The sequence below is a fragment of the Python bivittatus genome, unplaced genomic scaffold (genome assembly GCF_059951505.1).
Source record: "Python bivittatus isolate LINGU-HERP-01145 unplaced genomic scaffold, Pbiv_v1 ctg000470_np1212, whole genome shotgun sequence".
Taxonomy (NCBI): Eukaryota; Metazoa; Chordata; class Lepidosauria; order Squamata; family Pythonidae; genus Python; species Python bivittatus.
The window spans coordinates 1,701,472-1,716,711 of record NW_028277065.1 but is presented as its reverse complement, the minus strand read 5'-3'; the positions used below and the strand labels follow the sequence as shown (position 1 = coordinate 1,716,711).

General features: G+C 35.3%; 2 protein-coding genes across 2 annotated transcripts; both read left to right on the top strand.

Moving 5' to 3' along the window:
• Positions 1 to 4,911: 4,911 nt before the first annotated feature.
• On the top strand, positions 4,912 to 5,862 carry LOC148215570 (olfactory receptor 14A16-like). Its single transcript, XM_088143058.1, has one exon. It carries the CDS (start codon positions 4,924 to 4,926, stop codon positions 5,860 to 5,862), a length of 939 nt encoding a protein of 312 aa, XP_087999184.1. The 5' UTR covers positions 4,912 to 4,923.
• A 7,620-nt stretch (positions 5,863 to 13,482) lies between these two features.
• On the top strand, positions 13,483 to 14,433 carry LOC112542511 (olfactory receptor 14A16-like). Its single transcript, XM_088142974.1, has one exon. The coding sequence runs from the start codon at positions 13,492 to 13,494 to the stop codon at positions 14,431 to 14,433; it is 942 nt and encodes a 313-aa protein (XP_087999100.1). The 5' UTR covers positions 13,483 to 13,491.
• The last annotated feature ends 807 nt before the right edge of the window (positions 14,434 to 15,240 follow it).

The window sequence follows — 15,240 nt, the reverse complement described above, 5'->3', positions numbered from 1 at the left end:
TTTCTGAATTCATTACTGAAACTTTGGAATTTATCAAAAAATGAAGAACTTTGGATTTATTGTAACTTGTGTTTTGAAAAGATAATTCTGCTACAGTGGAAAGATAATTTCATCCTAGCCTTGTAAAGGTGGACTGATAGTATGTGTTTGCTCCATCCATATAGAATCAATTCATGTGGATGGAGTAAACACATACCATTCTTGAGGGGGTAGAATTTTACATTGTATGTATTAAAGCAAGTCAAATATTTTAGAAAGAAAAGTACCTTAAGTTGTGGCAGTTGGAGCAAGCTGACAAGTCAAGTGTTCTTTCAAGTAGCTTTTCATGTTCATAAGGTGACTCTTTTTCCCCATTTGTTCCTGACATGAAAGGTAATCTATATCCAGGTTCTTTGAAGGGTGCTTAGTTTATTTCTAAGCTAAGGCATTCTGTAGACTTCACTGCAACACTGTATATAAAAGAAGGATACCTAAGAAGCTGAAGGACTCCTCATGAGCAGAAGCTTTCCAGAGCACATCTGGGCAATCTTCTATCCTCTCCTTATCCAGAAAGGTTCCAAAGAATTGGACTACACAGTGGTTCTCCAGTCTTTGCCCTGTTTGTCATCTCCAGTCTCCCAGAGAAATGTTTCAAATACCATGCCACTCCTAGAAATCCACTATACACTGCACTTAAAAAGAAGCTAAAGGACTTATTTTAGTGACCATCTGGCTTCTGAAACAGATCATATCAATCTGATTGATATTTTGTCATAGACGCTGCACTAACCAGACTACTTATTTATTAATTCAATTGGCCATCTATTCCCCCTCCTTTTTACTGGTATTTCATTAAAATATATTCAGCATTCTTCTTTTTATTCTGTTTGATTTACAAAATGAATCACTGTATGTAAAAGTCAAGATACTAGTTGAATTACATAAATTTAGAGTGCCATTTTCAATAATTTTATTCATGTCTTCTGGATAGTCCAGATTTAGAATAAAAGACCTTACTAACATTGTCATTCCAGAAAATGAACTATTAGTTTACAATTGGCGTCCTCAGCAAAGTGTCTAATCAGTGTTTCTGAGGTGCTCTTCCCTTCCCTTCCCTTCCCTTCCCTTCCCTTCCCTTCCCTTCCCTTCCCTTCCCTTCCCTTCCCTTCCCTTCCCTTCCCTTCCCTTCCCTTCCCTTCCCTTCCCTCCCCTCCCCTCCCCTCCCCTCCCCTTCCCTTCCCTTCCCTTCCCTTCCCTTCCCTTCCCTTCCCTTCCCTTCCCTTCTGGTATTTATGGAGAAAGGAACTATCTATACCAGTGGTCTATTGGGAGTCAGAAAGATGATGTGCAGGAGTTTGGCTGGGCTGTGCCATAGAACAAGAATTGGAAGCACCATTTCCAATATTCTCCACCAATAATTTAGTCTGCCAGAAGTAGTGCCCTTGGTAGCTACTGCTGTTTGTCCTTCTCTCAAAATCATTCTAAAAACTACCCGAAATCTACTTGAGTAAAATAACTCTAGATTTAAAAAAAAAAAAAATCAAAAGAAGTTGATGGATGTTCTTTGCTAGGGGCCAAAAGCCCATGTCCAAATAAATCTTAAACATTTATATACACAGAAAAAGCTCTTCTGGATCCATTCAGCAATCTGTCTGGTCCAGGATCCTATGTCACATCACAGACACATTATTCATTCCAGAAGCTTTCAGTCATGGACATGAGAACAGTAGCCTTGCTCCTCTGTTGCTGTCCAATTCCTCATGTTTTTCCTTTGGGAAAAAATTTGGAACATACTTGGCCAAAATTAAAAGCCGAGGTTTTCTTTTTAAACTTTTACAAAGTTACAGGTGTTTCAATTTTTTTGTTCTTTTCATGTATTGTTAATGTTTTCTTTTGTTTTTGTATACTGTAAATTGTTGACTTTTTATTATTGTTTGTTGTACGTCTGTTTGAAAATGGATCAATAAAAATATTTGGTTTTGGGGGAAAACCAAACTGACAATTATTCTGTATCACTGTATTATTATTATTATTAGATTCTTATCCCACCTTTTTTATATGTAACTCAAGGTGGTGAACATGCCTGATACTCCTGCCTCCTATTTTACCCACAACAAGTCAGCCAGCTTTCATGCCTAAGGGAGGCCTAGAACTCCCAATCTCCTTGTTTCTAGCCAAACACATTCACCACTACACCAGACTGGCTCTCTATTCAGAGACAAGATATCAGTAAGGAGCCCATTCAAACTTAAAGGACGGTTTGCTTTCCATTTGCAGTGTTTGATCTTGCCTCTGATACATATGTTGAAGATAAGTGATATTTATTCCACAAACATATACCCATATAGTGATCCCTAATACAATATTCATGAGGCATCCCTCTTAAGGAACATATTAATTCTTTGGTGAGGACTGGGATCCTGTTCCTTAGGTAGTATTGATCCTAGGAAATATTGTTTTAAGCCTGTTTAAATGGGGGATTCCGTTATTATACAGTACCTACAAGAATTATAGAGTTTCAGTAATCCTTGCAGTGTCTCTGTCCTGGTCTGACCTACTTTGAAGGGCTGATAAAATGTATTGACCTTTTCAACCAGTCTGGCCTTTTAAGGAGCTTTTCCAGCTGTTGGAGAAGACAGAAAAAAAGTGCCGTCTTCCAATACAGAAAAAAGAAAAGGGAAGTTGAATTTTATTTATCAACATGGGAATTGTGATGGTCCCAAAGGAGAGATTCCTTGAAATACAACAGGAAACAGAAATAACTTAAGTTCTTTCTGCAAAGCATAACTTTATTCAACAATAGACAATTCATATTTAAAGAGATTGGCAGAGTCTTCTTCTCAGTTGAAGAATTCAGAGGTAAGTGCAATTCTCTTTCATTCATTCCAGTTATTAAAGCACTGCCAAATTGTGGGTACCTGTAATTCACCCAGAGACTATAAAATGAATAATATTTATATCATCTTACTCCTGAAATAGAGCATTTCTGGGTTCAGGTAAATAGTTACAAAATTGTAGTCAGAAATAAATTAGTTATACTTTGCATCCAAATCATATAATACTTATGAAAGGCTCTTGATGCAAACTCACAGTAGGTATTTAATGCTTTGTTTGTAGGGATAAAGTGTCTATTCAGCTAGCTTTTCTTATTGTTTGAATAAGTATATTAGAAATACTACTTAATAATCATTAATCTGATACAAAGCTGAGATAGGTAATTATGAACTCCAGACTGTGCTCAACTATCTAGCAGTCCTCACACTGAACTCAGTGAGCTTGACATTTGGGGCAAGGTTTTATAGAATATATACATATCTAAAGCTAGAAGTATCTTTAACCCTTGGTTGTGTGTGTGTGTGTGTGTGTCTGTCTATCTATCTATCTATCTATCTATCTATCTATCTATCTATCTATCTATCTACCCAACATCAGCTAACAAATCTGTAAGAGTTAATTTGAATTTGAATTGAGTCCAAGTGATGTTAGCAAATTGGAATACACAGAAAAATATGTTATTTTCTCTTCTGGAAAAACAGAGAGAGATAGAGATAGAGAGATAGAGAAGAAAGGAAGGAAGGAAATTATTCATTGGATTTATTGAATTAGTAGAAAATGTTCTGTGAAAGAACAGTTCCTTCTTGTTAATTTTATCCCATACTGAAAGATGTGGCTTTTTCTTGGAACCCTAGCTACAGAGTAATTTTAAGGAATTATATGTCTATCTCTATGTCTTTCTATATTTCTCTCTCTCTCCCCCCCCCTTCATGTAGCTACCTTATTATATATAAGAAAAAAACATGTATGTTGGATGAATAAATATGCACCCCCCCTTCTGAATAATGTTGCCCTTTACTTTTGGGGTAAGAAACTTATGGTGGACAGTTGAAGTTATACTCATTTTTAATTACAGATAAATACAAACAGATATTAATAATGATATATAGCTATAATACCTCTCTCTCTATATTTCCTTCAGTAACTATGTTTTATAGTCTATAACCATTATCTTTTGTCCGCAATGATGCAAAGATACATAATAAGCAACCAATTCACCATGATAGAGTTCTTTCTGATGGGATGTTCTGATTAATGTGCAAATTCTGCATTTTGTCATGTTTTTTTCAGTTGCTTAATAACCGTAATTATACAGACACAGACACAGACGAACGCGTGCACACACACACACACACACACAGAGAGAGAGAGAGAGAGAGAAACACACAGATCCTTCACTTTTTTTTTGCAGAGGGTTAGGGTTAGGGTTTTAATACTCTTAAAAATATTTTAACATAATTTGAGCAGTGGATGATTTTAAATCTTGTACATAGATATTTGGTTCCACACACCCCCTCAGCCATTATTCCCTTTCATCAACATCCTGATATTGTGGAGTGTACTTTATTTTCTTTAGAAATCTTAGAAAGAAATTGAGGACTTCTGGAAAATTCTGTGTTATTGAATCTTGCATTGGAGTAAAAAAGTACCCATGTATAGGGAATGAATAAACATGTTTCATTCCAATTTGACAAATTGTGTCCATTTAACTTTTGAGGTAACTCATTTTGACAATGATTTTTAACTATGTTCTGGCAGTAAATTGATATGAGTAATTAATTTACTTGCATGGGGCAACAGAATTTTACCCAATCCTGGGAGTGCCTGATGCTTTGATGACACTTCTCGAGTTACTGCCAATTTAACAACTATTCTGGGATTTTATTTATTTTATATTTATTCAGGACCTTTTATGTTGTATTTTTAATTGATTTTAACTGCTTTGTAAACTGCTCAGAGTCTTTTTAATGAGATGATTGGTGACAAATTTTATAAATAAATAAACAAACAAACAAACAAACAAATAAATAAATATAAATAGTCCATTTGTTTCCTCTACTAATCTCCAATCATAATCTGTTTTTGTACAGAATAATGGAAAGAGCTGGAATGGCCAACCAATCTACTGTGATGGAGTTTCTTCTGATGGGATTTTCTGATGACCACGATGTACAACTCCTACATTTTGTCATGTTTCTATTCACTTACTTAGTGGCCTTAACTGGCAATTTACTCATACTTTTTGTTGTGATCCTAAACCACCACCTTCACACCCCCATGTATTTCTTTCTGAGCAACCTATCCATGACTGATATTTGTTACATCACAACCACTGTCCCCAAATCAATGGCAGTTTCTCTGACAGACAACAAAATAATTACTTTTCCTGGGTGTGTTGCTCAAGTTTTCTTAGTCATTACTAGTCTATTTTCTGAACTCTCCTTGCTTACCCTCATGGCTTATGACCGGTATGTAGCCATCTGTCATCCCCTACAATATAGTTTTATCCTGAACTGGGATACCTGCAATCAAATGGCAGTTACTTCCTGGGTCAGTTCCCTGCTTTACGCATCTCTACAAACGATCATGACTTTCCAATTAAATTTCTGTGGGCCAAACACAATTGGGCAGTTTTTCTGTAATATTCCTCAGTTACTAAAGATTTCCTGCACAGATACAAACATTAACCAAATTCTGAATTGGATATTTGGATTCATCGTGCCTTCATTTTGTATTGGATGCATTTTCGCTTCTTATGGCTACATCATCGCTGCTGTGTTGAAGATTCCATCAGCTGAAGGCAGATACAAAGCCTTCTCCACCTGCAGTCCACACTTGACAGTTTTTTCTTTATTCATCTCTTCAGCTTTGTTTTCGTACATGAGGCCAAAGTCTCTTTCCTTTCCTACTCTAGACTTACTCTCTGCTGTTTCGTATACAGTTTTACCTCCCGTTCTGAATCCCATCATTTATAGCCTCCGAAACAAGGACATTCAAACAGCTGTGTGGAAATTAACAGCACAAATGAAAAAGAATTTCTTAACCTGATTGAATCCTCTTCAGTCTCACAAATATAATATTCTCTCAGTGGGAAGTACTTGTGAAACTGTGAGTGATCCTCCTTGCATACATATTTCTCCACTTTTATAGTCTAATCTATAGGACAAACCTTTTGGTTTGAATGTTGTAAATATTTGGATGTGAAGGAGATGAGGGGGGAATAATTTAGGACATATCCTTGTAGAAATGACTGGCATTACAAGTATTGGACTTGGTCCTTTGTTCCTAATTGAGATAACTTTCTTTGTTACTGTAGGATCAAAGTGTATCATTTCCCAATGGAATAGTTTATTTTGCTTCCATGGCACTGATACAGATATGTACTTTAAGTTTCAAGTAATGAGATAGATAGTAGGGTTCTTGGTTTCATATGCAGGCAGAGCAAGACAATTGATCAACTATACTAGATCGCCACCACTTTTATTCAATCAGTAATCACCATAGCTCAACATGTAACAGGATTTCGTGTTCTGACGCAAACAAGCAACTTTTAAGAAAACTGGGACAAGTTGATCTACCTGACTAAGGTGACATACAAATAATTGATTTTATCAATAATTTTTCCACCTCAAGCAGTAGAATTCTGGGTTTCTCTTTTCTGCCTTTATTCAAATCAATCAAATGCCATTCTGGTCAAATATAATCAGTGAAATAGTGCATAAAAAATTAACTTTACCAAGTTTTGATATAATTATGTTTCATTAAATGGGCAAGATAAGATACAACAGTCAAAATTTTCATTATACAGTTAGAGGTTGGGAAAAAGTCTATTAAAAATGACTCTATATCATTCTACCAAAACTCCATGAAGTCCTGAATCATTACTATTACTTATAATAAAAATTCTTTTTTCATCTCATCTGTATCCAAAAAAAGCAATTAGTAATGCTTTCGTTTAACTTAAATTAAGATATATCCACAGTGGTGAGGATGTTAGAAAAATGGATTGTCACATTCAGAGGTACTGATTAGTTCATTGTCATTGCCATGCAGACTATTTTAGCCATCTGCCTATAGAAAATAAATCAGGATGCGGGTTTTTAAATGGCATCTTTCCCTTGAGTTTGCAAAATAAGAAAAAAAAAGTTATGGTCAACTTATTTACTGAAATTACATTTTTGATCATGTAATACAATCTTTGAACAGTTCCCCCCCCCCCCCCATTATACAGTAGAACAAAATTACTGATGTTCCCTTCCACTGGTACTGGAGCCAGTAAATGTCTCTCTCTTTTCTTGTTAAAATGTTTCCATAGTTGCACGTTTTAATGTTGTTTGGATTTCCCTTGAAGTTGGTAAACTTAAGCCAATTTAGGATCTCTATTCCAGTGGACACGTGAGCCAAACAAGGCAACAGAATGCATTTCCACAACAATTGTAAACACCTAAAGGTAACTGATACTCTGAAAAGAGAGCAATGTTCCTTCTTGAAACATTTGGATTTTTCTCTTCAACAGACTTTTTTCTGGTAATTACTTTTGAAGACAGCTTTAACAGCAGTGAAATGTACAGTGGGGGTTATTTTACTTTTTTTTGCTTGGTTGTCTAAAGGAAACCAGTTCATAACTCCCTCCCCCTAGAATATTTCAGTACAAATCTTCCACTGATACATTCTAAGAGTGGGGGCTATTAATTGGCTGCCATTAAAAAAAGTTCCTCAGCACTTTTATAGGACAGAGCTTTGGGCATGAAATGCAAAACTGGTTGCTAATCTAGAGATCCCATCTCATTATTAGCATTAACAGGAGAGAGCCCTGTGGGAAAACATGCTGTTTGCTATTTTGTAGCAATATTTTGCCTTCCCTGGAGAATCTTAAGCTTTGGGCCAGGGCAAAAAATCCATCACTGGATCTTTCAGCAGGATGTCAGGGAAGAAGTTTATTTAATTCAGCTATTTCCTTGCAGTAGGATGGATGGAGGGAGGGAGGGAGAGAGAGAGAAAGGAGTAACTTCCCTTGATATTTGTCTGATCTTACTAGTGCATCACTGAGAAGTGTGTTCAGCAGTCTACACTTCCAGACTTTGCCCTTGGTCAATCTGGAAGACAGATTCTCTAATACTCCAGTGAAACCACACCACTCCTCTTCTGGTCAGGGTGTTGTTAAACATCATTGCCCCTTTCATGGAATAATCTGAATATAATTGGGGGGAGATGGGCAGGGAGAAATTTAATAAACAAACAAACAAACAAACAAACACATACATACATACATACGTACGTACATAGCCTTGAAATGGGAATAGCTAAAGCTCAAATTAGTCTCTCTCCACAGTCAGTTGGGGATGAAAGGCTGTGTTATGTCCTCAAAAAGTAAGTGGAGTGAATCCATGAAGTAGATTCCCTTTCTATATTTTTCACAGTTTTTTTAAAATCATAAAACCCACATTACTCATTTGCCAGGTGAAAATGGAGTGAGAGAGGCAAATACATCTCTTTCTGTCCAGAAGGAGTTAAATCACCTAAATGGCCAATTAATCCACTGTGGCAGAATTTCTTCTAATGGGATTTTCTGATGATCATGATATCCAGATTCCATATTTTGTAGTGTTTCTCATCATTTAGTTAACAGTCTTAATTGGGAATTTTTTTCTAGTTGTAGCTGTGGTCCTAAATCACCACCTTCATGCTCCCATGTATTTCTTTATGGTATAAGATATAAAGCTTTCTCAACATGCACTCCCCACCTGATTTCCCCCCCTTTATTTATGAGCTCTGGTGTGTTTGCATTATTGAGGCCCCAAAGTCTTTCCTCCTCTACCTTGGACTTGCTGTCTGCTGTTCTCTACACAGTTTTTCAACCACCACCCAATCCTCTCATTTATAGCTTCAGGAAGAAGGACATCCAGGAAGCTGTGTGGAGAATGCTTAAAAAAAAAGTATAAGTTTTATCTATGCAGGGCCTTCCCTCTCTCCCTCTCTCTCTCTTTATAAGCATTATTCAGATAGCATACAACTCTAGCATGCAAACTCCCCGCACTAATGCAATCACTCTTTAAGTGGGTCCTCCAAATGCTTAGAAGTGTTAATTACTATATAAATGATGGAAAGGCCACTTAAAGATATGGCACAGAATTGTGCCACTATTGTAATATTTTGTTTAATATGGTTTTGGGAAGAAGAATTGGGCTTCAATGTGATGGACTGATGCTGAATTTAATATTGCAAAGTTGGAAGTTATCAAGAAATGAAGAACTTTGGATTTATTATAACTTGTGTTTTGAAAAAGATAATTCTGTTACAGCAGAAAGACAATTTCATCCTGGCCTTATAAAGACTCATGGTTTGTGTTTGCTCCATCCATATGAATTGATTCTCTATTGACATAATGGAAGGATTCACCAATATTAATCTATGTGATCGAGATTAAATGCTGTGTTAAAAACCAAACTGCTTCTTTGTGTGATCTTTATCTTTCCTTTTCTTGAGGGGGGTATTTGTTTTAAAGCAAATAAAATATTTTAAAAAGAAAACTGCTTTAGGCTGTGGCAGTTGGAGGAAGCTGACAAGTCAAATGTAGCTTTTCATGTTCACAAACTGATTTTCTTTTCCCATGAAAGGGAAAGCTATACATGAAAATCATAGCTATATCCAGGTTCTTTGACTGCCATAGATTTTGAAGGATGCTTAGCTTATTCTAAAGTAAAGAATTCTGTAGACTTCACTGATTCACCACATTTAAAAGAAGCATATCTAAGTAGATGAAGGACTTCCTTTAGTGACCATTTTGCTTCTGAAACGGATTGTATCAAATTGATTGATATCTGTGATATATGCTTCACTAACCAGGACGATTTATTTACTAATTAATATTTCCTTTACTAAGGAAGGAAGGAAGGAAGGAAGGAAGGAAGGAAGGAAGGAAGGAAGGAAGGAAGGAAGGAAGGAAGGAAGGAAGGGATGAAGGAAATTATTTATTTGATTTGGTGAATTAGTAGAAAACATTCTTTGAAAGAACAGTTCCTTCTCATTAATTTTATCCCATTCTGTAAGATTTGGCTTTTTCTTGGAATCCTAAGTAGAGAGGAATTTAGCAAAATTATCTATCATTCTATCACTATCTGTCTATACTAGAATTAACATGTATGTTAGATGACATAGACATGCATCCTCCTGTTCTGAATAATGCAACTCTTTACTTTTAGGGTAAGTAATTTATGGTTGACAGTTGAATTTATATTCGATTTTAATTACAGATAAGTACAAAATAAATATTAAGAATGACATATAGCTATAATATCACTCTACATATTTTTCCTTCAGTAATTTTTATAGTCCATAATCATTACTTTTTGACCACAATGATTCCAAAATACATAATTATCAACCAATTCACCATGAGGGCTTCTTTCTGAAGGAAAGTTCTGATTAATTTGCATTTTTTTCTTCAGTTGCTTCATAATCTTAATTCTACAGATATACATTTTTCCTTTACTTCTTTGTATAGGCAAAGTTATGTCAAAGAATACTTTTAAAAATATTTCAATGCAGTTTCAAGAAATGGATCATTTTAAAATCTGTACACAGATTTTTCACCCCCACTTCCCTCAGTTCTCTATTGCTTTTTATCAACACCATGATATTTTGGTTTATTGTAAAAATTTTAACATAATCTTAAGGAATGGATCATTTTGAATCTTGTACACAAGTATTTTTTCCATTGCTCACACCCAACCTATTATTGCTCATCTACCTGTTCCAGAAGCTGGAAGTGTTTATGAGAACTGCCAAGGGAGATCCCAAAGGGAAGCAATGTAGCCATTTCATTTTGCCAGAAGTAATAAAGATCTGTGAAGTTATACTTCATACAGCAACTCTGAAGTATTTAACAAGGATGTCTGTATTTCAAAGCTTGGAAGAGAACTGTATTTTATATGTTTTTTTCTGCTTTTTTTTTCTCCCCTGTGTATTTGGAGACAGAAGGAGGAAACATGGACTTCAATGTTAACTATTCTTATGGATCTTTTTCTAAAGAGAAAACACGTAATTTTCAGAGGGTATTAGCGAACAAACTTCCTTATTGACTCTATAAGAGACAAAATAAATTTACAAAAATATCGAATTTATGGTAATTAGAAATTCAACTCCATTTCAAATTTAGGTTAATATATATCCGCAGTGTGGAAGGGAGGGGGAATAAGGATGTTAGTAAAAATAATAATAATAATAAAATATATGATCTGTGTTTTAAGCAGGCTGGCAACTGTTCCCAAACCCTAAACTGCGTCTTAGACCAATTGTTCTTTGTCAAAATCTCTTATAAGTTTAGATAACTTTGAGAAATAATAACAACAATATTCTAAAAGGTTCTAATTCATCTTGTCCTCATATAGCCACAAGAATCATTAGTGGATTTTTAACGGGACATAGAGCTCTCTGGGAAAGAGGTTTCAGCATGGAATTCAAAACTTTTGCTAACCTAGAGACCATCTAGAACAGCTTTCTCAGGAACATTTTAGATTTGCTCCAGAGTGTCCCTGTTGCACTTTTAACCTCTATCTGATTTGACCTGAAGTTATTAAAATATTTTAAGAAATGTGATAATCCCCTATTGGAACATATTGTTCTATCTTACAGTTGGCATTATTGTGGGGAATTATGCTGTTTGATATTTTGTAGCAATATTTTGCCTTCACTGGAGAATCTTAAGCTTTGGGCCAAGGAAAAAGATCCACGGCTGGCTCTTTCAGCAGGATGCCAGGCAAGATGCTCACTTAATTCATTTTTTTTTCTCCTTAGAGTAAGATGATAGAGGAAAGATAGCTAGCAGATGATCATCAGTCTTTTTCTTGTTTCCTAATTTAGACTTTCAATTCAGCATGAGAATTATGATCAATCTCCAGGGAGTGACTCCTTGAAGCATGGTAGAAAACTAGTGTGACATAAGTGTTCTTTCTTTCAGTTCTTCTTAGCAGAGAGTTAGAATGTATAAAATGATGGAAAAGCACAGGTGGATTTGTACGGTCACCTTTCAAGCAAATTTCAAGACAGCAACAAAAATACTGGTAAGTAGAACATTTAAGCAAAGACTACAATTCCTATGTGCTCAGGATTTTAACTATCAAGTAATTGTGCAATTTTTTTTACAGGAAGACCATAATGTGTAATGTGATAAAAATCTCCTTTTTGACTGAACATGACTTTTATCTAGGGTGCTATTGTACTGCCATTTTCACAGATTGACTGATCAGCTTCAAGACCTGAGATATAGTCCAAGTAAAGTTCTTAATCCATATGTGTGTGTGTGTGTGTGTGTAGAGTTTATATATAATTTATATATGTAGTATATATATATATATATATATATATATATATATATATATGTGTGTGTGTGTGTGTGTGTGTGTGTGTCTGTGTGTGTCTGTGTGTCTGTGTGTGTATGGAGTGTATGTGTTTGTTTTCAACCATTATCATTCATTAGGTCTGATGGTAAGAGGAATAAACTGGGATAAACATTGATTTATGAAAAAAATGACAGCTACATCATCACTCATAAAGTCATAATACTAAAAAAAGGGCTCTAAGTATAAAAAAGTACTATTGTTGTTTATTTTATTTATCTATTTTTTTTAGAAAATTGACTCAGTAAACACTTGATAATGATCTGATTGTGATATCCATTTTTTTTTTTTAATTTACACAGAACTTATCTGGACCTATTAAGTCATTAACTTCCTTATGCTGCATCTGGATCCCCATTTACCTAGCTGTGGGCTTCACTGAATTCAGGGAACATAAATCACACAGTCATACAGTATGTGTAAAACCCAGAAGGACTGTATAGCAATACTCTATAAAAGTCTGTGTGTGTGTCTGTGTGTGTGTCTGTGTGTATGTCTGTGTCTGTGCAACACAGGATGTCAATTCTATATCCAGTTTAACTTAAGAAAACTTATATTTTAATAGAAATTTCTAGCATTATAAAGTTAATCTCTCTCCTCCCCCCAAATGTAACTGTAAATGTTTCCTGTTGATTCATGGTTAATTAAATCATTATTTAATTCCTTATTTATTTTAAGGAAACTGAAAATACGTAGAGAAAAGTATTGCTTCCTAAAAGATATATGAATTCATTTTCCATCAGGTAAGCAATTTTTTTAAAAAAATAAAAATCTCATAAAAACCTAAATTATTCATTTAACTGGGAATAATGGAAATGGAGAGACAGAAAGAGAAATATATGTACATTTTAGTATATATAGTTAGTACATTCATTACTAGCAAAAATTCCTTCTTACAAACGAGCCTTAACAGATCAAAGTTTTCTGTAGCTTCCATTTATTTTGTTTTTACCATTATTATGGTCTCCTTCTGTAAAATGTCTCTTTTTGTCATTATAATCCATTCTGACAAAGGTGGATTTGATATACTTTTTCATATACAATGTAGAAAGGGCAAAAATATTGGGTACATTTTTTTTAAAAGTTTGACGTGATCTTTTGCCTTTTAAGAATGGGAAACCCTGATACTGACTATATTTGAAACCCTGTGATAATTATAATTTAATAGTATGCATATATCATTATTACTATGAAGAACTCTGTACCCATACTGTATTTCTTTCCTCTATTAATTGCCTATGATCATCTCTTTCTGCCTAGAAGGAGTCAGAGAAACTCAATGGCCAACCAATCCACTGTGACAGAATTCCTTCTGATGGGATTTTCTGATGACCGTGATATGCAAATTCTGTATTTTGTGGTGTTTCTTGCCATTTACTTAATAGCCTTAATTGGAAATCTCCTTCTTGTAGTTGCTGTGATCCTAAATCACCGCCTTCATGCTCCCATGTATTTCTTTTTGGCCAATTTGTCATTCTCTGATGTTTGCTTCATCTCAACTACGATTCCTAAAGCCATGGCCACATCTTTGACAAACAACAGACTGATCTCCTTTGTTGGATGTGCTGCTCAGGTCTTCTCAGTCTTCACCTTTGCATGTTCTGAGCTTGCCTTGCTCACCATCATGGCTTATGACCGTTACGTGGCCATCTGCCATCCTTTGCAATACACGCTAACGATGAACTGGGATGCCTGTTTACAAATGGCAGGTGCCTCCTGGATAAGCAATTTGGTCTATGCTCTGCTGCACACCACTCTCACTTTCAGGTTAAATTTCTCCAAATTACACATAGTTGAGCAATTTTTCTGTGATGTTCCTCAGCTGCAAAAGATTTCCTGTTCTGATACAAGAGTTAATCAAATTCTCATTTTGGTTGTAGGGATTGCTATAGGCTCATTTTGTAGTGGGTTCATTTTTGTGTCCTATGGCTACATCTTCTCTGCTGTGCTAAAATTTCCTTCAGTTCAAGGCAGGTACAAAGCTTTTTCAACATGTATCCCCCACCTGATGGTTTTTTCTTTATTTTTGAGCTCTGCTGTGTTTGCGTATATGAGGCCCCAAAGTCTTTCCTCCCCTACTTTGGACTTGCTCTCTGCTTTTCTCTACACAGTTTTGCCTCCACTACTCAATCCCCTCATTTATAGCTTTAGGAACAAGGACATCCAAAAAGCTGTGTGGAGAACGCTTAAAAAATTAAAAGTACAAGTTTTATCTATGTAGTTGTTCTTTTGTTTACTGATAAGCATTATTCAGATATTTTCTTCATGGAAAGATTGACCAATATTAATCTATGTGATCAAGATTAAATGCTGTGTTAAAAAGTAAGCTGCTTCTTTATGTGATTTTTACTTTTACTTTTCTTTGGAGAGTTAGCATTTTTATGTTTTTAAGCATAAAGAGAGAAAAGGGTTTAGATTGTGGCAGTTGGAAGACAATTTGAAAAGTCAAATTTTCATTCAAGTAGCTTTTCATGTTCATAAACTGACTTTCTTTTCCCATTAGCTTTTATTTCTCACAGGAAAGGTAATCTATATCCAGGTTCTTTGAAGGGTGCTTAGTTTATGTCTACATTCTGTACAGCTCATTGATACATTGTATATAAAAGCAGCATATGTAAGAAGCTGAAGGTCTCCTCATGAGGAGAAGCTGTCTGGAGCACAGTTGGGCAAGATTTCATCCAGAATTATACAAATTTAGCATGCCATTTTAAATACTTATTTTGGGGCCTTTTGAATAGCCCAGATTTTTTGGGGGGGGGGAAGATATAACTAATATTGCCATTCATGAAAATGAACTATTTGTTTAGCCAGATGGTGGATGGGAGGGGAATTTTCCTTTTCCTTTCCTTTTCCTTTTCAGTCTCTGTGGAATTACTGGACAATGGAACTCTCTATTCCAGTGGTCTACTGGAGGTCAGAAGTATGAAGAGGAGGAGATAGGCTGGGCTGTGCCACAGAGTAAGGAGTGAAAGCACCAGTTCCCAGTGTAAATGTTTCTCCACCCATACTTTAGTTTGCCAGAACGAAT